A 26,855-nucleotide genomic window follows, 5' to 3' on the forward strand; every position below is an offset into this window, starting at 1 on the left:
TACAACAACAATAACAACTAGTGCTGTTACTAGTTTTGACCAGGCTTCCAATCATGTCCACCTCAACCAAAGGGGGGCATCAGGATTCAGGAGGGCAACTACTACTAAAAGAGCAAATGCTTTTTCTGAGATTTCACTATAGATGATATTTCTTTCTTTTGTGTAAAATACTGTTCTAGCCAACGGCAACAACAGCATTTCTGCTTCAGTAGCATGAAAAGGGATAATATGTGAAAAGAAAATGCTAGAAAACCATCATTTTAGTAAAAACAATCAGTGTGTCAATTTACTTGCCTTCAAAGTTCCATCTCTCGAGAAAACACATCTTGATGTCAGGGCCGTTCCATGATCTAATATCCAACCAGCTTCTCCATGAATTTGACCTTCGTCACTTTCTTTATATACACACCATAGCTTTTTCGGTAGTAACACAAGACCATGTTCATCCCTTACCAACCTCCTTGAGTTTTCATTCAACAGCTCTTTAAAAGCTTCCTATAAGAGTTAAATTCATCAGAGAACCTTGAAACAGATAATGTATGGAAATGTTGTAAAGAATATATACATTGAACAAGAGCACATAACAAATTAAAACACAATTCTAGAAAAGTATTTTCATTGCACTGTACCTTTCTGTCAATAGCTATTCAATAGGTGCAGTGGAGATGTTATTTATTCATATGTTAGTCCATGGTGGATTTGTTAAAATATTCGTATGTGTATATATATACTTATGTACATGTAAGTATATTCATATATTTATTTTTTAGTCTTGTAATAGTTAAATGCCTTATAAGGGTATTTCTGCCTTTTCACAAGTAATAAATACTGTTTATTAAAAACAGTATTTTCTTTCTTTTTATTTTATAATTAAGGAGACCATTGGGAACTCTATGGTCTCTTAAGACCATAGAGTCATTGGGGCTCCCAACGGTGACCATTGCTTCCAATGACTCTTGAGAGCTCCCAAGGGTCTCCCCCCTCTTGCCTTTCATTGTGTATAAATAGGTGTCTTGCCCCCTTATTCCTTTTATGCTTTTCCCAAGCATTTATTCAATAAAGATCATATTTTTTACTTTCTTGTGTTGCACTTTATTGGCTTCTTGTATTGTTCCATAGTGGACTTGTGCTTATCTTGTGTCTTCGTGTTGTCCACTCATGATCTTGTATGTGCTTTTGCACTTTGTTCTCATAATTTCGCATACTTCATTACATGGTATTAGAGCCTTGGTTCTTTGAGAAAATGATCATTAAAAGACCGTAATTGTGGGATAGCATTCAAAGTGTTTGTGGGTTGGTGGTGCTAGCGGAATTCAAGGTGGAGAGGCTCTTTCGTGTTCTACATTTTCTCTTTCTTTTTCTATCAAGTCAAAATGGAGAAAAAAGAAAAAATAGATCTCTCCAAATTAAATGTTTCCAACTACATGATGTGGGCATCCGGCATAGAAAATAATCTCAAGGGCAAGAAACTTCGAGGATACGTGATGGGCTCTATTCCGGAGCCTCAACTCAAACTCACTAAGTTGAAAGGAAATCAAGAAAAAGTTTTGGAAGAAGATGCTCGTATTAAAGCTATTGAAGATCATCAATCCACAGTAAAAGATTGGGAAAGTAAACATGCAAAAATTCTTGCATGGTTTATGAATAATGTTGAGCTCAAAAAGACCTTGCAAGGTAATTTTTTTTACAAAAAAAAATATGTACAATCAAGCAAGGGAACATGAGTGTCCATGACTATTTTAATACTTGGTCCCTTATGGGATGAGTTATCTTTCTTGAACCCAAGTGGGTTGCTAGTGAAGATGTTGAACTAAGGAAGAAAATGGAAAAAAAACAATTTTTAAATTTTTTTCACTTAGGCCAGAATTTGAACAAGTAAGATCTTCTCCTCCATAGATCTAAACCTCTTCATTTCAAAGATGTGGTTGTCGAAAGATGCTAAGAAGAAGCTCGTCTTGGTATGATTAAGGGAAGAGATAAAGTGTTGGTGGTTTTCAAACCCGGCAATCATGTAAAAACTTCAAAGTCTCCACACTTTGGGAGGCAAAATAGTTATAGTGGTGACTATAAAAAGACTAGTTGTCATCATTATCATGAATCAGGACACATAAGACCTATTGTCCCAAGCTAAATGACTCCCTCAAGAACAAGGTGGCTTTTGTTGAAGAATCCACACCAAAGAAGGATGAACCAATTAAAAGAAGATATTCTTTTTCACTTGCTCAACTATTGAAGACTAGTTTTCACTTGCTCAACTATTGAAGGCACTAACAATTACTCAAATCTCAACAACTATTGTTGTTGCACAATAAGCAGATCGACGACGGTGATTTGTCTTCACCATGACACCCAGATCTGTATCAGACAAAAAAATTTTTGATAACAACGTCTGCTTCAAGCTGCTGCATAGCACCATAACATAGTAATGATTTGCTCCACAATACACAGATCCATACTGCAGATCTGTATCAGATCTGAAAAAAAAACTCTTAGATAACGTCTGCTTCACGCTGCCAAAAAAAAACTTTGAGAATAGCGTCTGCTCCACGCAGTCATTCCATCATCACCAAAGCATAGGCACAAATACTGCATGTCACCCACTTCACGTCATCTGCACAGCACCCATACCTACACTCACCAGATCGGGTCGACCGAAAACCCATGGCTTCACCACGACTTGTAGATCTGATTACAGATCTGAGTCATGACTTTTATCAAACTACAAATCTGTTATCAGATCTGTACCACAAAAAACAACAATGGACACCTTACCTGATCTTCTACACGTGATCTACCTTCACGCGATCAAAAGAAAAACAACAGACACCTTACCCGATCTTATACACGTGATCTACCTTCACGCGATCAAAAGAAAAACAACGGACACCTTACCCGATTTTCTACACATGATCTACCTTCACACGATCAAAAGAAAAACAACGGACACCTTACCCGATCTTCTACACGTGATCTACCTTCACGCGATCTCGAAATCACGTGATCCACCTTCACGCGATTTTCTTCACACGATCCACCTTCACGCGATAAGGCGTAGAACCATAGGTCACGTTCTCAAGAGCGTATGCTCTGATACCATGTTGATTGGTAAAATAGAGAACCGAGAGAGAGAGAGAGAGAGGAAAAGTCGTTCTTCACACTGAAATTAGGTCTAATCTCTTGGTTAAGTAGAGATTAGCCAAAAGAATAAAATTACAGTTAGGTCCCTTATTATTTATAAAATATAAGAAACAACCTTAAGCATGAATAAAACTCTAATTAGTCGACTTATCTTAACATTGTGCATTTTTAATGTAATGGTGGAGGTGAATATTCTTCAAATGACTTTCTTGATTTTCTTCGAAATAATGGAATAAGTAGGCGTGTGTCTTGTCCACACTCCTCAACGGAATGGAGTAGCTGAGAGAAAACATCGACATATCATTGAAAGTACGATGAATATGCTTCATGATAGAAACATTTCTATTAATCTTTGGAGAGAAGCCTTTCATACTACAGTACATGTGATTAACCGTCTACCCATGAGAATTTTAGAAGACAAGTCCCCATATTTTACCCTTCTTGGAAAGCATCCTAATTATAATAACTTGCATGCTTTTGGTTGTGTTTGTTATGTTCATATTGACAAATCTCTGAGGAATAAATTTCAAGATAAAGCTGTGAAGTGCAAGTTTGTTGGATAAGCAGATGATTATAAGGGATACAAATGTTATGATCCAGTAACTAAGCGTATCAAGATTTTCAGAAATGTTATTTTTGATGAACAAAATTTTGAGAGTATGTCATTAGTTCAAGAGCAGAACTCATCTCAAAATGTTGAAGTTTATGATCCCTGGTTAAGTACTGAATTGTTTGAGAGTGAAAAGAGATCTTGCCAACCATTTTGTGAAAAATTAAATTCAAATAAGCAATATCTCGAACCTTCAGATCCTTCTGAAAATAAAATGCCTAGAAAATTTCAGAGATTTTCTGGTCAAGTTTATGTCAGAAGGGCAAGAGATAATGTCACAAACAATGTTGAGCAGGGTATGAATCAACCCTCTTTGAAAAGATTGGAAATGATATGTCATCCTATTCAAAGATGGGTCAGCTATGATAAATTTTTCATGGATTTTCAGTTATTCATGTCTTAAGTAGAGAAACATGATGAACTTGTTCACTTTCATCAAGCCATTAAATCGCATAAATGGATAGAGGCTATGAATGAAGAAATGGAAGCTCTTCATGAATGTCAAACTTGGGAAATTGTTTCTAGACCTAAGAAGAAAAATGTTGTTGGGTGCAAATGGGTTTATAAGATTAAGTATAAACCTGATAGATGTATTGAAAGATATAAAGCAAGACTTATGGCACGCAGTTTCACACAAGAATATGGGCAAGAATATGATGAAACTTTCAGCCTTGTTGTTAAGATGAGAACAATACAGGTTGTTATATCTTTGGTTGTTGATTATGGTTGCCAGTTAAGCCAACTTGATGTTAAAAATGCCTTTTTACATGGAGATTTGAAGGAAGAAGTTTTCATGGAACAACCTCCTGGATATACTGAAGGACAACCCAAGGATTATGCGTGTAAACTGAAAAGAGTTCTTTATGTATTGAAGCAAGCCTCTCGCTCTTGGTTTGAGAGTTTTTTCCTCAAAATTCAAAACTATGGTTTCCGCAGATGCTCTCTTGATCATTCTCTCTTTATTTTCAAGGATAAGGATGTCACTATTTTATTACTTATATATGTAGATGACATAATTCTTAAAGGCAGTTCTAACAATCATATACAGTTTGTGAAAGAATTATTGATGCAAAATTTCAAGATGAAAGATCTTGGTGACTTAAGGTATTTTCTCGAAGTTGAGGTAGATAGAAGAGATGATGTTTTAACTTACTCAACATATTGATCTTTTGAACAAGGCAGGCATGTCAGATTGTAAGCCCTTAAGCACACCTTGTATTCTGCATCAAAAACTGAATTCTAATGATGAAGACTTATATCATGATCTGACAAAATATCGAACTATCGTTGGAATGCTTCAGCATCTCACTTTTACCAGGCCTGATATCGCATATTCTATTAATCAAGTCTCTCAATTCATGCATGAACCAAGAACTGGTCATGTTGAAGCCGTGAAAAGAATTTCAAGATTTTTGAAAGGAATTATTGGCGACAGTCTTCTTTACAACAACAACAACAACAACAACTACGCCTTCATCCCAAAACAATTGGGGTCAGCGATATGAACCAAAAAAGAAATTCATTTTGGGTCTTCCACATGAATCCTTTTCCTCCAATCATTTCTATCCAACGCCATGTCCTCGGTGAGGTTCAAAGCATTCATATCCTTTCCTATCATCTCCATCCAAGTCTTCCTAGGCCTACCCCGACCTCTTTTAACTAATATATTTTCCCATTTCTCCAACCTTCTAACTGGAGCATCATTAGGCCTTCGCCGAATATGTCCAAACCACCGTAAACGATTCTCTCGCATCTTATTTTCAATGGGTGCAACACCTACCTTCTTACGTATCTCTTCGTTCCGAATCTTATCTTTTATTGTATTTCCACACATCCATCTAAGCATCCGCATCTCAGCTACACTCATTTTTTGAATATGATGTCTCTTGGCAGCCCAACATTCCGTACCATATAGTAAAGCGGGTCTAATAGTCGTCCTATAAAACTTTCCCTTCAACCGCAATGGCATTCTACGATCGCACAGCACTCCAGTAGCACTTTTCCATTTCATCCACCCAACCTTTATCCTATGATTTACATCTCCATCAATTTCTCCATACTTTTGAATGATGGATCCCAAATATTTGAAATAATCATTCACCGGTATATCTTGCTCACCAAGCTTCACTACACTCCCATCACTACTTCGTTGCTTACTAAACCGACATTCCATATATTCAGTCTTACTCTTACTCAACTTAAAACCTCTAGCTTCCAATGTCTGTCTCCATAATTCTAACTTAGCATTAACCCCAGCTCTAGACTCATCAATCAAAACAATATCATCAGCAAACAACATACACCACGGTACATTTTCTTGAATTGATCTTGTAAGCTCATCCATCACTATCGCAAATAGGAAAGGGCTTAAAGCAGATCCTTGATGTAACCCAACCGTTATCGGAAAATTGGTTGTCACCCCTCCACAAGTGCGGACATTGGTTACTACTCCTTCATACATATCTTTAATTATACTAATGTACTTGAGAGAAACACCTTTCTTCATCATTGTCCACCAGAGAACGTCCCTAGGTACTCTATCGTATGCCTTCTCTAAATCAATAAAAACCATATGCAAATCTTTGTTCCTCTCTCTATATCTTTCAATAAGTTGTCTAAGAAGATGTATAGCTTCCATAGTTGATCTTCCAGGCATAAAACCAAATTGATTCTCCGATATCATGACAACCTTCCTCAACCTAGACTCAATCACCCTCTCCCAAAGTTTCATAGTATGACTCATGAGTTTTATACCACGATAGTTTGTGCAATCTTGTATATCACCCTTATTCTTATATAAAGGCACCAAAGTACTCTTCCTCCACTCATTAGGCATCTTATTTGTTCGCCAAATCAAGTTAAAAAGATTTGTCAACCATTCTAAACCTTTCTCTCCCAAGCATTTCCAAGCCTCGATAGGTATACCATCTGGGCCAACTGCCCTTCTTGATTTCATTTTCTTCAAAGCCTCTGCAATTTCTTTATTTTGAATCTTGCGCATGAAGTCACGATTTATCTCATGAAAAGGAATGGAGAAGTCTCCAAGATCTTGAGCATGACTATCATTAAATAGCTTATCAAAATAATCTTTCCATCTCTCCTTAATCTCCTCATCTTTGACTAAAACCCTTTGTGTTTCATCTTTGATACATCTAACCATACCCAAATCCTTCGATTTCCTATCTCTCATCTTTGCAAGCCTATAAATATCCTTCTCGCCTTCTTTGGTATCCAACTTGTCATAAACCTCCTTATATACCTTAGCCCTCGCGTTTCGAACAACTTTTTTAGCTTCCTTCTTTGCTATCATATACTTCTCCAAATTCTCATTATCACGACTCTTACTTAGATTTCTATAACACTCTCTTTTAACCTTAATAGCTAATTTGACATCCTCGTTCCACCATGATGTATCCTTACCTAGTGGTGCACCGCCTTTAGACTCACCCAATACCTCCTTAGCTACTTTTCTCATACCACCCGCTATCTTATTCCACATTGATTCTGAATCCTCCTCGAGACACCAATCAACTTCCTTAACTACCTGCTCTACAAACATTCCTTGTTTAGCTCCTTTCAGTGCCCACCACTTAATTCTAGGATCTATCCTATGTCTATCCCTTTTACGGCATTGTCTAATTCTAAGATCTAAAATTAAGACTCTATGTTGTGTAGCTACACTTTCTCCTGGTATAACCTTACAATCGATGCAACAACCCCTATCTCTCTTTCTAAGTAGGAAAAAATCTATCTAACTCGTATTAACCCCACTTTTAAATGTTACTAGGTGAGACTCCCTCTTCCTAAACCAAGTGTTTGCTAAGATCATATCATAGGACAAACAAAAATCTAAAATCCTTTCTCCACTTTCATTTCTTTCTCCTATACCATAGCCTCCATGGATATTCTCAAATCCATCCCTACTAATGCCTACATGTCCATTAAGGTCACCGCCGATGAAAAGCTTTTCTCCATAAGATGTCTCTTGTACTACTCCATCTAAATCTTCCCAAAATTGATGCTTAATGGAATCATCTAAACCTACTTGAGGTGCATAAACACTAATAATATTAATAATATCCGTACCTAATACTAATTTAATAAGTAAAATTCTATCACCCTTCCTACGGACCTCAACTACATTATCTATAAACTGACGACTCATAGCAATCCCTACTCCATTCCTATTCCTATTTATTCCTGTATACCAAATCTTATATCCCCAAGGTTCTATCACTTTAGCTTTCTCACCTACCCATTTGGTCTCTTGAAGACATAAAATATCAATCTTTCTCCTACACATAACATCTACTAACTCTACCAACTTACTAGTTAAAGACCCTATGTTCCAAGTGGCTAACCTAATTTTATGGTCTTGGACTAACTTCTTTACCCCCACCCGTCCAACAAAGTGAGGGAACCCTTGCCTATTTGACACCACACCCGGGCGCCGGTGTGACGCGTCGCTTCTGGGCGACGACCTAGCAACCCTTGCACATTTATCACTGCCTCCGGGCCTAGAGAGTACAGCGCGTCGCTCAGTAGGGAACGCCCCAACGAAATTCTCATATTGGTTCATTTTTATAGGATATGACAAAGTTTTTATGCTGGCTGTCACAGGCCTACCGCAACCCTCCTCCTTTATCCGGCAGTGTATAACTACACAGGCGACAGTCTTCTTTATCAAAGAAATTTGATTGACAATAAGAAACATGAGATTATCACTTATACTGATGCGGATTGGGTTGGGGATCCGGATGAAAGGCGATCTGTTTTTGGATATTGTATATTTATTGAAAAAAAAAATTGGTATCATGGAGTAGCAGAAAACAAAGAGCCATTGACAGGTCTAGTACTGAAGTTGAATATAGGTCTATGGCAGCTAGGACAGTTGAAGCTACATGGGTTAAATATCTTTTTGCAGATCTTGGAGAAGGAATCTCACAATCCTTTTTGTTGTGTGATAATCAGAGTGCTATTAACATTGCTTATAATCCTATACAACATGGTCACACAAAGCATATTGAGATAGATCAACATTTTATTAGACAAAAGGTTGAAGACAAAGACATTGAACCTCAACACATTCATACAGAAAGCCAAGTTGCAGATTTGTTCACCAAAAGCCTAACAAAACATCAATTTTGGTTCTTAAAGAACAAGTTATCCATGGTCCATGACCATGCACAACTTGAGGAAGGGTGATAAAATATGTTTTGACGTCATCGGATCTAGATCAGATCCAGATCCGTGCATCTTATCCTTATTGTACATGTTTCTTTATGTAATGGCATTTTAGTTATTTCCATGTATTTTAAACCTATTGTGTTACTTGTTTTATAATAAAAGATTAGGGTATACCATCTCAAGGATGGGCTGTCATTTTTTAGCATCTCTCTCTCTCTCTCCTCCTTCAGCTAAATGCTATCTGTGGGGATTTCTTACAGTGTGTGTGGACACGATCTTTGATGTGTGATGCCATGTAAATTGAGATAGTCTTTGAATTCTTTGAACATAAATTCTCCCCCTAAATCAGTGCAAAAAATGAAAATATCATTTTGAAATTTATTTTGTCATTTTATGAAATGTTTGAAAGTGTGAAAAAATCTCAGATTTATGCTTAAGTAAATCCAAGTAAGCCTAGAAAAGTCAACAACAAAAATTACATATGTATATCCACCTTTTGAAATGACTGGTAAAGGACCATAAACATCCGAATGTATTAGCTCGAGTGGTCTAAAAGAAACAAAAGTTCTATCATGAAATGGTAACCTTTTCATTTTTCCAAGGATACAATCTTTACAAGTAAAACTTTCAGAATTATAACATTTTCCTAAACTTGAAAAACGTTGGATTTTAGACATATGAGGATGAAAGTCTTTTGTGTCATAAATCCAATTCAAGTTTCTGAACATTATAACAGAAAACATTCTTGGGCAATTCCAAAAAATTCATATAATAGAGTCCAACTTCTTTATGGCCTTCCCCAATCAGCTTCCCTAACCGGCGATCCTGTACCCAACAACCATGAGAAAAGAATGAGATATTACTGTAAAGAAACGGCTTTGAATACATTAGGTTCAATAATGAACCAATACACATGCACATGAAGTGTGGATATACCCACTAAAGGGAAAACACAAGCACACATAAACCCACGAAAGGGGCAAAAATGCCTACAAGGCATAAGTTAATATTATTGAAGAGAAGAAGGGTGTAACACCCATTACAATGGAGCAAAAGCTCCTCGAAGAAGTGAAAGATACGAGGAAAGCCCTTATTTATAAGCCTTTGAGGAGCCACATAGGGGGCTCCCAAAGGAGTCGTTGGGGGCTCCCCAACAACTCTTTGGGGAGTCCTCCAATGTAGCGCAAACCACAAGAAAAAAATAAATTTAAAAAAAAAAAAGGAAAAATAAAAAAAGAAAATGCAATCATATTCCAAGATGAAATATGCATAAAATGACTAAATTACCCCTACGACTAATATAGAAAAATATATATTGTATATATATAATTAGGATGATACATATACATATATACCATATATGTATATGTATCATCTTTTATATATATAAAATATATCTAATTACAATACTTGATGAGTACATTTTAACACCCTCCCTCAAACTTTGCGTGGGGAAACGAAAAGATTGAAAAAAGTTGCAAGACTCCAAGAGGCTTCGGTAAGGATGCCAGCAAATACATTCCTTCAATTGTCTTTTAATGGTGAACACATTTCTCGAACTATCCAAGGTACTCCTTTTTATCCCATCTCCAAGATCCTGTGGAATAACAACAAAAAAACAAGTAAAAAATATCTTTGCACTTTACTCAAATGGAACATTCCTAACAAGATGAATTAATCGAAACCATATCGGATGACTCATCCACAAATCAATTGTGCAAAGATATAACTTATGCATAGTAATTTGAAGCACATGATAGGATAATTACTTTAGCATGAAAAGAAAATTTAGAAAACCAATATTTCAAAATCATATATCATGTCGAATTACAAGAATGTATAATGCTTTCACAAGCTCTAAAAAATGGTCAAAACACAACCCCATAATGGGGAATAAAGCAATGGTCCGCCATGGGACCCCATAAGAAGCTTATAATGAAGTGTCAAACAAGAGAGACGAGATCTCCAAGAGTAAGCACAGAAGCACGCACATATACAAGAGGCCACTAATGGGCAAAATAAACCACAAAAGTGGTCAAACCCACAAGAAAGGTGGAAAAATATATTTTACTCATAAAAGGCTTCATAAGAAGCTTAGAAAGAGGTATAAATTAATGAGTGTTATTCATTTTGCAATGCATAATCTACACATTTCTCTATTTTAGTAGGGAACCTTACACATTTAGGAACATCTCACTCAAATGATTGCAATTATAAAAATTCATTTTGCATATTAAATACAAAGGTGGACAAAACCATAAGCACTTAGTATGGAGATTAAATGCCAAAAAATCAATTTGATTTTAAAATATGCATATTAATGATATTATTCACTTGTATCTTTAAAAGACAAAATATGAATGAAATTTCACAAATTTCAACAATAGTTCATCTACTACAAGCAACTACCTCATTAGTCCTCCAAAACCCTCAAATCAAGTGTATAAGCTACTAGAACAAGAACATAATTATAATGACATTAAAAATCAAATGACACACACAAAGGTGTGTATAAACACCTCTTGTCTACATGTAATAATACTTGAAATGATTGTATCAATGACAAGAACAAGAGAATACACGCCAACATGGACCAAAAGCATCTCTTGTCTACGTAAAAAGACACTAAAAAACAAGTATGTTCAGCTACTAGAGCAAGAGTATCAAGCCAACCATAGGCTAAAAACACAATACATCTCTTGTCTACATAAAATGACACTTGAAATGAGTGAAAAAAGCCAACCATAGGCATACATTTCAGTGACTAGAACAAGGACACAACTGCCAACATGGACTAAAATCACACACCATGGTGTGAATCAACGTGCCTTGTCTACATATAAAAACACTCAAGACAAGTGTGTTCAGCTACTAGACCAAGAGAACAAAGCCACCAAAGGGCTACCAACACACAAAGGTGTAATAAAAAATCTTGTCTACATATGATGACACTTAGATAAAAGGTATAAAAGGAGAAGACTTTTGAGGCAATAAAACTTGTAATGACAAACATATAAATAAAACCTTGATTATAACCAATAGAACAATATTCGTGAAAGTATCTTTAACAAGATACAACAACCAATAGAACAATATTTTTGAAAAATAAATACGTGCACATACGCACAACAAGAACACTTGAAACACTTGTGCACAAAAAGCACAAAACACGAACTCACAAATGTGCAAATGCACTCATAAGATTCATAAACAACAAAAGATTGGGCAATAATCCCAAAACCCTTGATTTTAATATACCTTAAAACATTTAAGGTTTCAAACACCATATATCCATCACATTTATAAATAAGAGCATCCATAAGATCAATGGCCAAAAAGAGAAAACGAGTGATACACTCATAATTAGAGATCATATAACAAATTATCTTTAAAGTCCCAAGGTGCCCATAACTCACCTCAAAAACCATATTTAATATGGCAAGTGGACAATCTAAAATGACATAACACAAGGTGCCCATAACTCACCTTAACAATCATCTCTAATATAACAATAAGACCATAAAAAAATGATTGATGCATCATATAACTTGTGATGGATGAAAAATAAATGCCATAAAAAGGCAATGAACACTTAGGGAAATCATTTTCCAAATATGTGATTTTACAAAGAGGGACGATTCAAAGGTCCAACATAATTAATCACAACAATATGCCTTATAACAACAACTTTGCATAAACACGAAATTATGTTCAATCATGATTAATTCCTTAAAAAGAAGTCATTTATCAAAAGACTTAATAAACACAACATGAAATATTTAAGCAATGTCATGTGTGAGAATGGATTTGGAATAATCCAAGGATCAAATCAAGCCTTTATAATTTGCAATTATATGCATACCAAGATATAAAATGGCAATAATCTTAAATAAACAAATTTAGGACAACATGTAACAAGATATCGCGGAAGCACTTACAATGATAAAAGAAACAATCTTACAAGTCCACTAAGGGACAAACACAAGCCCTAAAGAAGACAGTATAAACAACTCTTATTGAAAAGAGAGAGAGAGAGCTCTCAAGCATTCATAAAGATGGTGATATTTATAAAGTCTCATAAAAACCAATATTGTTATTTTAAAAGAAAGCTTATAACAATCATGAAATCTTCTCAAAGAGCATATACTCATAAGAAGACTTACAAGGATAAAGAGGTCTCTCAAAGAGAGATCCAACAAAAACAAATCCCCAATAGAGGGTACATATGAAAGGAAGAGGGAAAACTTCATTAAAGTGGAGAAAATTCCAAATAAAAAAAGAATAATAGGATTGCGTTATGGCATAAAAAATTCATAATATTATTAAAAACATATGACTTAATAGATTATAACCAACTTCTAATGTAATAAGTATGCAACAAACATTGATGAAGACCATAAATTTTATAATAAAACACATTTTTAAAATTGAATTGAAGAATGTAAAGAAAATAACCATATTTCATGAGATCATTTTAAAACTTAATTCAACTGGTATTATAAAATGTCTTCTTAATCAAATATTGCTTATATGAAAAGAACTCATTAGGTAAGAAAATAAAACATTAATAAGGAATTTTTCATAGTTAATATATGTCAATCACACGATATTATGAAAAGCCTCATATAGAACATTTTTAGAAGATAAACACATACCTTTAATATGAACCAACAATTATGATGAGAGTACGTGAGCAATGTTACATATCTCACAAACATTTTTCTTTTAAAAGACTTATTTTTCATATAAACGGTATTCTTACAACCAAAATTATAAATTCAAAAAAAATCCAAAGGTCATATCCAATGGTCAAAAATTCAAAAAATTATCGACCCATTAGACCATGTTTTGAGCAATCACACATTTAATTATTCGAAAAACAAGTTCACCGGTTTTAGAATTTATCAATAAAAGACTTTCAAGAAAGGACATACGAAAAAGAATAATTTACGAAAAAAGGTTCAATGAAATGTTAAGAACCCAAAATCATAATGACAAAGAGAACACATATGCAAAACATATCTTTAAGAAAGTTCAATGAAATGTTAAGAACCCAAAAAACATAATGCACAATACTTAAAGAAATATAATGCATACCGAATAATTTTAAGAAACAAAAGAGCGAAATGAGGACTTCACCATTTTTCTTTAAACTTTCTTGAATAGCACGCTTCTCGATACAACAAAGAGCAACTCGATCCCAACCTCGCTCTGATACCATGTAAAGAAACGACTTTGAATACATTAGGTTCAATAATGAACCAATACACATGCACATGAAGTGCGGATATACCCACTAAAGGGAAAACACAAACACATAATGTGCTAACACATAAACCCACGAAAGGGGGCAAAAATGCCTATAAGGCATAAGTTAATATTATTGAAGAGAAGAAGTGTGTAACACCCATTACAATGGAGCAAAAGCTCCTCAAAGAAGTGAAAAATACAAGGGGGAAAGCCCCTATTTATAAGCCTTTGAGGAGCCACATAGGGGGCTCCCAAAGGAGTCGTTGGGAGCCCCCAACGGTCACATTTGTGACCGTTGGGGGCTCCCCAACAACTCTTTGGGGAGTCCTCCAATGTGGCGCAAACCACAAGAAAAAAAATAAATTTAAAAATAAAAAATAAAAATAAAAAGAGAAAATACAATCATATTCCAAAATGGAATATGCGTAAAATGACTAAACTACCCCTACGGCTAATATAGAAAAATATATTATATATATATATATAATTAGGATGATACATATACATATATACAATATATGTATATGTATCATCTTTTATATATATATAATATATCTAATTACAATAATTGATGAGTACATTTTAACAATTACAACCATAATCAGATATTTGAGAAACAGATAAAAAATTTAGGTTTAATTTAAGAATATATCTAACTTTTGAGATAAAGAATTTTTTGGACTTAAAAAGTTTTCCAAATTTTCCTATTCATTTTATTTTAAGAGATGTATCATCAGCTGTGAAAACTTTTGGCACACTTGAAATATTTTTAAGACATTTGAATAAGCTATTAATATTTGGGGTCATATGAAAAGAAGCGCCAGAGTCAAAGAGCCAAGGAAGGTTACCAGGATTAGAGAAGAATGAAACAACTGCTCCAATCAAGGCTTAAGTTGATGAGGATGCTCCTTTGAGAAGAAGTTGAAGGATCTCCATTAGTTGTGCCATAGATACAGGTGCATCTTGATCTTTTGATTCTGATCCATTAGATGCAACTTTATTTTCTTCTCTTCTTTTTAACTTAGGACATTGAGGCTTATAATGCCCTGGCTCATGACAATGGTAGCAAATCACTTTTCTTTTGTTAAAATCACCATGTCGTCTTCTAAAGTGGGGGTGGCCTATAAGTACGCACATAATTTTTCGGTTTAGATACAGCTAGAACGAAATCATCTTCAAGTTTTAGAGTATTTTTTCTAAGTCTATTTTCCTCCATAGTCAGTTCCTCTATAATATCAATGATAAAAGGAACATTTTCACAATGTAAAAGAGTCGATTTGGTTGACTCAAATTTAGGCCTTAACCTATTTATAAATTGATACAAATATTTCATATCGAGTTGCTTTTGGTGAAGCTCGATATTTTTAGAACAATGTCATTTTGGCTCAAGAAGAGTTAATTCTTCCCAAAGTTCAGATAACTCATTGTAGTATTTCCTAATAGTTTTGTCTTTTTTAATCATCGTCCGAACTTTGTCTTGCAAATTGCACACATGTGCAATATCTTTAAAGGAATGCATATTTCTAAGGTATTCCCAAGCTTTATCGACATGCTCAAATTTGGCTAGACTAGAGCATTTCTTCATGTCAACGTTATTAATTAGCCATGACATAATTTTGGAGTACCTTATCCTCCACTTTGTCCATTTTTTCTCATAGGTCACCAAGGCCTTATTCTTCTCTCCTTCCGTGAGAGGTACTTCTTTGTCATTCTCAATTTTTGTGAGAACTAGTTTAGGTTCTGAATCAGAACCATCCAGTATACCCCATAACCCTTTTCCCCAAATATGGTGCTTCTTGATTGAAGCCCACATCACATGGTGTCATTTAATTTCACGGGCATGATGGTGATTTTATCATTGTCATCCATCTTTTACAAGGGTGAGAAAAAGAAATAATAGGTGAGAGAAAGAAAAAAGAGAGATAAGAGAGGAGGAGAACAAGCACACGCACAAATTTTCGTAGCCAATCTTCCTCTAAACGCTTTCCTTCTTAAAAAAAGATCACTTGAATCATGAATAAGAGGATGAGTCGCTCTTTGTAAAGGAGGCACAAAAAACAAGGTAGAAATTCTCAAAGATCAAAATATCTTCAAGGCTCTGATACCATATAATGAAATGGTGGTCTTTCGCAAAAGTACAGAAACTCACAAAGGGTGCCTATTGGAGACACTACAAGCAAAATCCACAAAAAGGTATAAATGGAATAACACAATAAAAATAATAATCTTTTATTTCTCACAAAAAATGCTTAAGAAGCATAGATTTACAATAGAGGGGATCACCCCTATTTATACAAGAAAAGGGAGAGTAGAGGAGAGCTCTCCTTTAGAGTCGTTGGACTAGGTCCAACGACTCTAATTATAGTCGTTGGACCTAGTCCAGTCCAACGATTCTAATTATAGCAGTTGGACCTAGTCCAACGACTATAAGTCTAGTCAAGTTCTAATTGGAACTTGACTAGATTCTACGTCTAGTTCAAAAAGAACTAGATACAAATAAAAATAAATAAAAAAATATTATATTATTATTTTATTATTATATATATTACATTTTAACATATATACACATCAGCTGCTGGCCAGATTCATGTACATGAATTGATCACTTAAGAAATATTAAGTGTTGGTCATATTCATGTACATGGATCTGCCAATCAGGTAATAATAAACTGCTAGTTAGATTCATATACATGAATCAACCATCAGAAACATATCAACTGCTAGCCAGATCCATGTAGATGATCTGATTCAAGTACATGAATCGGCCAATTAGGACAATAATAACTGCTGGCCAGATTCATGTACATGGATCGGTCAACACAAAATCTACATACATACATTATATAAACTCATAACAGAAAATATCGGCAAGACTGAAAATACCCATAAGTATGAAATCGACAAATCTGACTACATATCTAGTTTCAGAAGCATGCTTAATGAAATCGACAAATCTGAATTACTAATCTATTTTCAGATACATGCTATATGAAATCGATAGAGCTTAACTACATGCATATTTTCAGATGCATGATCAATAAAATCAACAAATCTAATCTAGATGCATATTTTTCAGATGCATGAGCATGAAAAACTAAAATATCAAAATGTATATGATCAGTTTTATAAAGTCGACAACCTGACAATGTATGCATATATACCTATATATCAGATTTTTAAAAATTGACAAACCTGAATATATATATATATATATATATATATAATTGGCAATATATATACATATATATATAGCATTGAAATCAGATTTCCCCTTTTCCCCTTTAAACCCATGCTTGAATCGATTTATACGAAGTCCTTTCCCATGTGAATTATGAGAGAAACCCGTACCTTGATTCGAAGCATGAAAAACTAGAGAAAATCGCTGGATGTTTGTTCTTCCTCTTCTCTTTTCTCTCCTCTCTTTCCTTTTTTTCCCAAACACCACGATTTTCCCTCTTTTCATTCTTTTCTCAACTCTCTCTCTCTCTTTCTCTCTCTCTCTATCTCTCTTTCTAGAACACGAGTTCTAGAGAGAGAGAGACCTCAAGTCTCCTTTTTATATTTTATGAAATATTCTAGAGAGGGGGGTGACCTCCTCTTCTAGATGCGCTCTTAGGGGTAGAGTTCTACCATATGTAGAACTCTACACCCTTATCCTTCTAGATTTTATTTTATCTCTTTTATTTTTAATTTTTATTTATTTTATATTCTATAGGAATATTCTAGGGGGGAACGCCCCCTTCTAAAGGTTCATATGAGATAGAGTTCTACCCCAGGTGAAACTCTACCTCATCCTTATTTTAAATTTAAAGCTAGTTGTTTTAAAACTTTAAATTCATACTTGTTTTAAAATTGCCATGGGTGGATTATGGATCTAGATTAGATCCATGATCCAAATTCATATCCAATCCAATTAGATCCCAACCTAGACTGGATCCTAGTCAATATGGATCTAGATTGGATCCAGATCCATATTAACTTGTGTCCAACAGAGCAGGTCAAGTCCGATCCAACAACAACAACAACAACAACAACTACGCCTTCATCCCAAAACAATTGGGGCCGGCAATATGAACCAACAAAGAAAATCATTCTGGGTCTTCCACGTGAATCCTTCTCCTCCAATCATTTCTATCCAATGCCATGTCCTCGGTGAGGTTCAAAGCATTCATATACTTTCCTATCATCTCCATCCAAGTCTTCCTAGGCCTACCCCGACCTCTTTTAACTAATATATTTTCCCATTTCTCCATCCTTCTAACTGGAGCATCCTTAGGCTTTAGCCGAATATGTCCAAACCACCGTAAACGATTCTCTCTCATCTTATTTTCAATGGGTGCAACGCCTACCTTCTTACGTATCTCCTCGTTCTGAATCTTATCTTTTATTGTATTTCCACATATTCATCTAAGCATACGCATCTCAGCTACACTCATTTTTTGAATATTATGTCTCTTGGCAGCCCAACATTCCGTACCATATAGTAAAGCCGGCCTAATAGTCATCCTATAAAACTTTCCCTTCAACCGCAATGGCATTCTACGATCGCACAACACTCCAGTTGCACTTTTCCATTTCATCCACCCAACCTTTATCCTATGATTTACATCTCCATCCATTTCTCCATACTTTTGAATGATAGATCCCAAATATTTGAAACAATCATCCACCGGTATTTCTTACTCACCAAGCTTCACTACACTCCCATCACTACTTCGTTGCTTACTAAACTGACATTCCATATATTCTGTCTTACTCTTACTCAACTTAAAACCTCTTGCTTCCAATGTCTGTCTCCATAATTCTAACTTAGCATTAACCCCAACTCTAGACTCATCAATCAAAACAATATCATCAGCAAACAATATACACCACGGCACATTTTCTTGAATTGATCTCGTAAGCTCATCCATCATTATAGCAAATAGGAAAGGGCTTAAAGCATATCCTTGATATAACCCAACCGTTATAGGAAAATTTGTTGTCACCCCTCCACAAGTGCGGACATTGGTTACTACTCCTTCATACATATCCTTAATTATACTAATGTACTTGAGAAAAACACCTTTCTTCATCATTGTCTACCAGAGAACGTCCCTAGGTACTCTATCGTATGCCTTCTCCAAATCAATAAAAACCATAGGCAAATCTTTGTTCATGTCTCTATTTCTCTCAATAAGTTGTCTAAGAAGATGTATAGCTTTCATAGTTGATCTTCCAAGCATAAAACCAAACTGATTCTCTGATATCATGACAACCTTCCTCAACCTAGACTCAATCACCCTCTCCCAAAGTTTCATAGTATGACTCATGAGTTTTATACCATGATAGTTTGTGCAATCTTGTATATCACCCTTATTCTTATATAGAGGCACCAAAGTACTCTTCCTCCACTCATTAGGCATCTTATTTGTTCGCCAAATCTTGTTAAAAAGATTTGTCAACCATTCTAAACCTTTCTCTCCCAAGCATTTCCAAGCCTCGATAGGTATACCATCTGAGCGAACTGCCCTTCTTGATTTCATTTTCTTCAAAGCCTCTGTAATTTCTTTCTTTTGAATCTTGCGCATGAAGTCACAATTCATCTCATGAAAAGAAATGGACAAGTCGCCAAGATCCTGAGCATGACTTCCATTAAATAGCTCAAAAATAGAGGCCGGTCATTTTTGAAAAATGCATTTTTCGGGGCAACCATAAACTGATTTCGAGAAAATCGATCTCCTACGAGATCCAAATTCCGAGGCGGATCTAATGGTGGTCTTAACTAAATTTCGCTTCTGAATTTCTCCTGAATTTTGCTCAAATTTAAAGGTTAAAAACAACAAATTTCTTAGATTTTACTCAACACAAGTAGATCTTGTCGGCGAGCATTGGACCATGCTCAAACCCAGCTGACATCACCTAATATCCAATTATTTTCATAATTTTATCAATTAAATATAAATATATAATTTAAATTTTATATTTTTCGAGCTCAAAAATCATGAAAAAATCATAAGATATTACAAATTGTCTTATTAAATATTTTCTATATATTGTATTTTTGGTGTGTTTGGTCATCCTCTCTCTATAATATATAATTAATATAGGTAATTTTTTGAAATCTTCCTATGAAATATATATATATATATATATATATATATAGTTGGGATAATTTGTGTCCTCTATTTGCACGTTCTCAAGCATTGATGATATAGAAGATCCTAAAGACCCTTTATATAATAGAGCATATGTTTGAAGAGTAAGAGTTGTAAGGAAATATGCGGAAGCACAAAAACATTAGTCACTTGAAGACTTTACAAGATTACAATCATCCAAGTGCACATGCACAAGTCCTCTATGGGACAATACAAAGATTAATAAGGCAGATAAAAGACACCCAAAAGGTAAAAAAAATGCAAGCCTTTTATTGATAGTGTTTCATACAAGCATGAGTACAAGGGGGGAACAATCGCCATATTTATACACAAAAAGGGGGTAATGAGAGGACCATCGGAGCTCCCAACGGTCATATTTCTGATCGTTGGGAGCCCCCAACGACTCTATGGTCATTTTGACCATAGAGACCCTAAGGGTCCTCTAATATTATAAATAAGAAAAAAAATTGTTTTAATAAAACAGTTTTATTACATGAGTGAAATGACAAAAATAGCCCTATAGGGCATATACCTATATGAATGAAAATAAACATATATATATATATATATATATATATTCGTATATATATACCATATATATATATATATATATATATGTGTATATACAATCTTAACACCCCTCTTCAAACTTACGGTGTAAACACCGAAAGTTTGTTAAGAAGAAAAAGGAAACGTGAAGCAGCAAGAGACTTAGTGAAAAAGTTCGCAAGTTGAAATTCTGAAGTGACAAAAGGCAACTCAATAGTTCCTCTCAGGAATTCATCACGAACATAATGGCAGTCCATCTCGATGTGCTTGGTGCACTCATGAAAGGTGTGATTGCTAGCAATATAAATTACGCTTTTATTATCGCAACACATCTTCGAAGGGTTGGAGACATCAACACTCGTATCCCTGAAAAGATTTTTTAACCATATAAGTTTCATAGTTGTAGTTGTCATAGCTCTGTATTCCGCTTTAGTGGAAAATAACAAGACCTTCTGTTGCTTCTTGCATCTCCAAGCAATCAAAGAATCTCCTAAAAAGATATAAAAACCAGTAGTTGAGAGTATCATTAGGATTTCTTCCTCAATCATCATCAGTATAAGCAAGTAAATTCAAAGATGTGGATGAGGATAGAAAGATCCCTTTAGTTATGGTATTCTTGATATATTTGATGATTCTTAATACAACACTCATGTGTACAGTTGTGGTAGCGTGTTGAAACTGGCTATCAGAGTGAGCGGCATGAGCGATATCTGGTCAAGTGATTGACATAAGTGTGAGACCCAAATAGATGTCTGTAAGGTGTAGGGTCTTTGAGAAGAGTCCCATCTTCAAGTCTTAATTTAGCATTCATCACTTCAGGAGTTTTCACCTTCTTATCATCTAAAACGCTAGATTTAGCACATATATCTGCAACAAGTTTCATTTGAGAAAGTATGTACCCTTTGGGAGAGTATGCAACTTCAATTCTTATCTTTTAACACATTTTTAACATCACTAACTCTCTTTTTGTTATTCCCTATTATAATCTTATCATCTACGTAAAGTAGAAGAATAACAATGCTAGTACCTGTATTTTTCACAAAGAGAGCAGTGTCAATATAGCATGAATAAAAACCCAAATTAGTCATAACATTACTGAACCTATCATACCATGCCTTGGGAGCCTTCTTAAGACCGTAGAAGGCTTTTAAAAGTTTAAGAGATTTTCCTTTTTCAATGTCAAATCCCATTGGAGGATCCATATAAATTTCTTTATTTAGTTTTCCATTAAGAAAAACATTTTTAACATCTAATTGGTATGTAAGCCATTTTTTGGTTGACACAACGACTATTAGAGTCCTAACACTAGTCATTCTAGCTACGGGTGCAAAGGTCTCCTGATAATCAATTTCATATTCTTGTGAGTATCCTTTATCTACTAACCTAGTTTTATATCTCTCTAAAGTTCCATCACTTTTGGTTTTAACTTTAAAAACCCATTGGCATCCAATAGGTTTCTTGTTGAAAGGTAGCTTAACTACCTCCCAAGTTTTTGCTTTCCTAAGAGCATTTAGTTCTATGTTTATGGCTTCAATCTAATGAGGAACATTTTTAGTTTCATTATAGTGTGAAGGCTCATGATATGAATATAAAGTTATTAAGCAAGTCCTATAATTAGGAGATAATATTTCATAAGATAAACCTATTTGGTGGAATAGATTCACTACTAGATCTTCTAAAAGGAGTTTCTTCTATAGATTCATTATATTGAGAAAACTTTTCTTGGGCACTAATAGGATTATTTTCCTTACACCGGGTACAAACTTGAATATTTTTAGAAGAATTATCAATGATATCATCACTACTTGGTGAAGTTCCAATAATAGAATATTTATGATTTATATCATCTATAACTTCATAATGATTCAAGAAATCATCATTAGTATGTATATCTTCTCTTGGGGAGAGGTCATAAAAAACATATAGTCCATTTCCTTCTTATCATATTCTTGAAAACCATTTTCATCTTCTAAAAATGTCACATCTTTGAAAACATAAAGTTTGTTATTTTGGAAATCAAACCATCTATATCCTTTTTTATTTTCGCCATATCCAAGGAAAACACATTCAATTGCTTTTGGAGATAACTTATCTCTTTTGTGTAAAAGCATAAAACATTTATAACCAAAAAATTGTAAACGATTAAAGTCGAGTGTTATTTTGAGAAGTTTTTCATAAGGAAAAATATTTTTCAAAGTGCATGATGGCATTCGATTTATTAAATAAGTAGAAGTTAAAACGGCTTCGACCCAAAAATTTTTGAGAATATTTTTAGAAATAAGTAATGTTCTAGCAGTTTCTACTATATGCCTATGTTTTCTTTCCGCTAACCCATTTTGTTGTGGTGTCCTACGGCAAGATCTTTGATGGAAAATTCCATTTAGCTTTAGATAATTTTGAAAATCTTTAGATAGATATTTTCCACCCGAATCCGATCTAAAAATAGATATATTGCTTTGAAATTGATTCTTAACTTTCATGTAAAATTATTTAAAGAAGGAGAAAACTTCTAACTTAAGATTAAGAAAGTAGACTCATACATACCTAGTAAAATCATCAAAAAAGTCACATAATAAGAATAACCACCTTTACACATGACCAGAGAAAGAACCCCATATATCTGAGTGCACCAATTCAAAAGGTCTTGCTGAGACAAAGGTTCTTATTTGAAAATGGAATAGATTTCATTTTCCCAAGAATACAATCTTTGCAAGTCATATAATTTTATTACAAAATTTGTTCCCAAAAGTAAAAAGATACATTTTAGAAAAGCTTGGATGTCCAAGTTTTTTATGTCAAGTTTCAATACCCTTATCTTAGACATAAGTACAAAAAAAGTTTAAAGGAAGAGATAAATAGTCCATAAAGTAGAAATCCCCCTTCCTATGGCCTTGCTCAATCCGCTTCCCGGACCGGAGATCCTGCACAAAGCAACCATTAGATGAGAAAGATATTTCACATCCATAGTCGATAATTTGAAAAACGAAAAAAAGGTTTAAATTTAGTTTGGGAACGACTCTTACTTTTGGAACAAAAAATTTTTAAGAATTTTTAGAATCTAATGTTCCTATACTCTTAATTTTCAAAAAAGTTTCATCGGCCGTACAAACAAAAGATAAATTTGAATTGGTGAATATATTCGTTAAGGTATTTTGGGGAGTCATATGGAAAGATATTCTCGAATCTAGAATCCAAAAATACGTACCGGGTGAGGATGCAGAGGCAATGGCGGCACCTGATATAGAAGAAGTTTTCTTGAGAATTTGTTGGAGTGCCATGGAAATTTGTCCAAGTGTGTCTTTAAGATTTTCTTCACTCTTACCTTCTTTCTTCTTGGGAATTGATTCTTCAACGGAAGCAACCTTATACTTGGAAGTTTCATTTAACTTTGGGCAAGCGGGTTTAATGTGACCCGGCTCATTACAATGATGATAAATAATCAATTTTCTTCCTCCACTATAGTTATTATTACTATAGTTATTTTGCCTCCCAAAGTGTGGAGTCTTATAAGTCTTGACATGGTTGCCTGGTTTAGATATGGCCAAGACTTCATCACAACTCTTACTCATACCAAAATGAGTTTATTTTTGGATGATTTCGGCAATAACATCTTCCAAAGGAAGAGGAGTAGATTTATGTAGGAGAGAAGACCTAACTTGCTCAAATTCGGGAACAAAGACCAAATAGAAATTGAAAAACTCTTTCTTGTTCCATTTATTTTTGCCAAAGTTTCACGTCTTCAATGGCAACCCACTTAGGCTCTAAGAGTGCTAGTTCATCTCATAGGAGATTTAAAGCACTATAATAGTCTTGGATACTCATTTCACCTTGTTTGATGGTCCTCACATTTTCTTGCAAAAAATATGTTCTTGCGAGATCCTTTTGGGTATACATACCCTTCATGAAAAACAAAGTCTCATTGGCTTTGCGGAATTTTGCAATGTTAGCATATAACTTAAGTTTCACATTATTCATGAACCATACAAGAATTTTTGCATGGTTACTCTCTCAATCTTCTACTTGTTTATGATGATCTTCAATAGCCTTGGTGCGGGCTGTTAAAATATGTTGATCCTTAAATGTACATATATATATTTATATTTATATATATATATATAAAGATACGTATACATATATATATATATATGTATACATATCTCTATTTATATATATATAAATATATATATTTTATCTTCCTAAAATACCCTCAAGGGTATTCTTGTAAATAAGCATTTTACGCATATTCCAATTGGAATATGCATTGTAATTTTTGTTTTATTTTTATTTTTTGTTTTTTATATTTTTGGGTTTCGTACCACATTGGGGGCCTCCCAAAAGTGACGTTGGGAGCCCCCAATGGTCACAAATGTGACCGTTGGGGGCTCTCCAACGTCCCCTTTGGGAGCCCCCAAGGTGGTCCCTTTTCATGCTTATAAATAGGGGATTTCCCCTTTGTATTTTGTATTCTTGAGGGAGCTTATGCTCCATTGTAATGGGGTTTTTACCCCTTGTCCATTGTTTCTTCAATGATATGCAACTTATGACTTTATGTCATATTTTTCCCTTTTTATGGGTTTTATGGGTTAGCACATTATGTGCTTGTGTTGTTTCCCTTTAATGGGTATATTTGCACTTCACGTGCATAAGTATGGGTTCATTATTGAACCCAATGTATTCCAACTCACTTTCTAACACGGGCATCTCTCTCTAGAGATTTCTCTTGATCTCTATCTATCTTTGTGAGCTTGAGTTAAGGTTCAGGAATAGTACCCATCACATAACCCCAAAGTTTTTCTCTTTAAAATTGTTTTCCATGACGGATGCCCACATCATATAATTTTTACCATTGACCTTGAAGGAGAGATCAATCTTGGTTTCCATCATGTGAGCAAGAGATGGAAGAAGTGAAAAAGAAAGGGTAGTGTCACAAGCACAACCTCTTGTCGGCAACCTTTCTCGTCTAAGAACACTATGATTCTGATACCATGTAAGGAAATATGCAGAAGCATGAAAACACTAGCCACTTGAAGACTTTACAAGATTACAATCATACAAGTGCACATGCACAAGTCCTCTATGGGACAATACAAAGATCAATAAGGCACATAAAAGATACACAAAAGGTAAAAAATGTAAGCCTTTTATTGATAAAGTGTTTCATACAAGCATGAGTACAAGGGGAGAACAATCCCCATATTTATAAACAAAAAGGTGGGAATGAGAGGACCATTGGGAGCTCCGAATGGAGTCGTTGGGAGCCCCCAACAACTCTATGGTCATTTTGACCATAGAGCCCCTAAGGGTCCTCTAATATTACAAATAGGAAAAATAAAAATAAAAGAAAAGAAAAGAAAAATAATTGTTTTAATAAAACAGTTTTATTACATGAGTGAAATGACAAAAATGCCCTTATAGGGCATATACCTATATGACTGGAAATAAACATATATATATATATACAATCTTAACAAGAGCACCCTTTAAGGAAACAACGAATGGAAGAACTTGATAAAGTCAATGAAAATCTTTTATGTAATGGGTTCGTTATTTTGCAAACTTACAGTGAGTCACTATAAGTTTGAGGGAGGATGTTAAGATAAATGTACTATTTTTATGTATTATTATATATATGTATGTGTATATATATATATATATATATTATATATATAATATTAGTCAACATAGGTTGACTCTATCTAGCTGTTGGACCCTCTCCAAGGGCTAGATTGGGACCTTGAGAGAGTAATGGGTAGATTTAGGTTTTTTGAGTGTTTTGTAGTGAGGTTCTTTGTATTTTTTAATTTCATTCTTAATAAAATTATTTATCCACAATACTTGTGTCCCATTCTTTATTTTTTATGGTTAGTTTGTATTCAAATGCATTATATTTGGGTCCTTGGTATTCATTTCGGAGTGCATCGGGATCCATGCCATTCATTGACATTGTGCTCCTAATCAAGGTTGTTAAATGCGATAAGGCGAAG

General features: G+C 34.5%; 1 protein-coding gene across 1 annotated transcript in view; it reads right to left on the reverse strand.

Moving 5' to 3' along the window:
* Positions 1-26,855, reverse strand: part of LOC149842476 (glycerol kinase) — a 36,786-nt gene that overhangs the window by 1,478 nt on the left and 8,453 nt on the right. The window contains exon 3 of the mRNA XM_089999213.1: positions 295-495. Within this exon, the coding sequence (XP_089855339.1) occupies positions 295-495 (201 nt within the window). The remainder of the gene's footprint in view (positions 1-294; positions 496-26,855) is intronic.

Source organism: Nuphar pumila, chromosome 3 (assembly GCF_984573655.1).
Source record: "Nuphar pumila chromosome 3, dmNupPumi1.hap1.1, whole genome shotgun sequence".
In the NCBI taxonomy this organism is placed as follows: domain Eukaryota; kingdom Viridiplantae; phylum Streptophyta; class Magnoliopsida; order Nymphaeales; family Nymphaeaceae; genus Nuphar; species Nuphar pumila.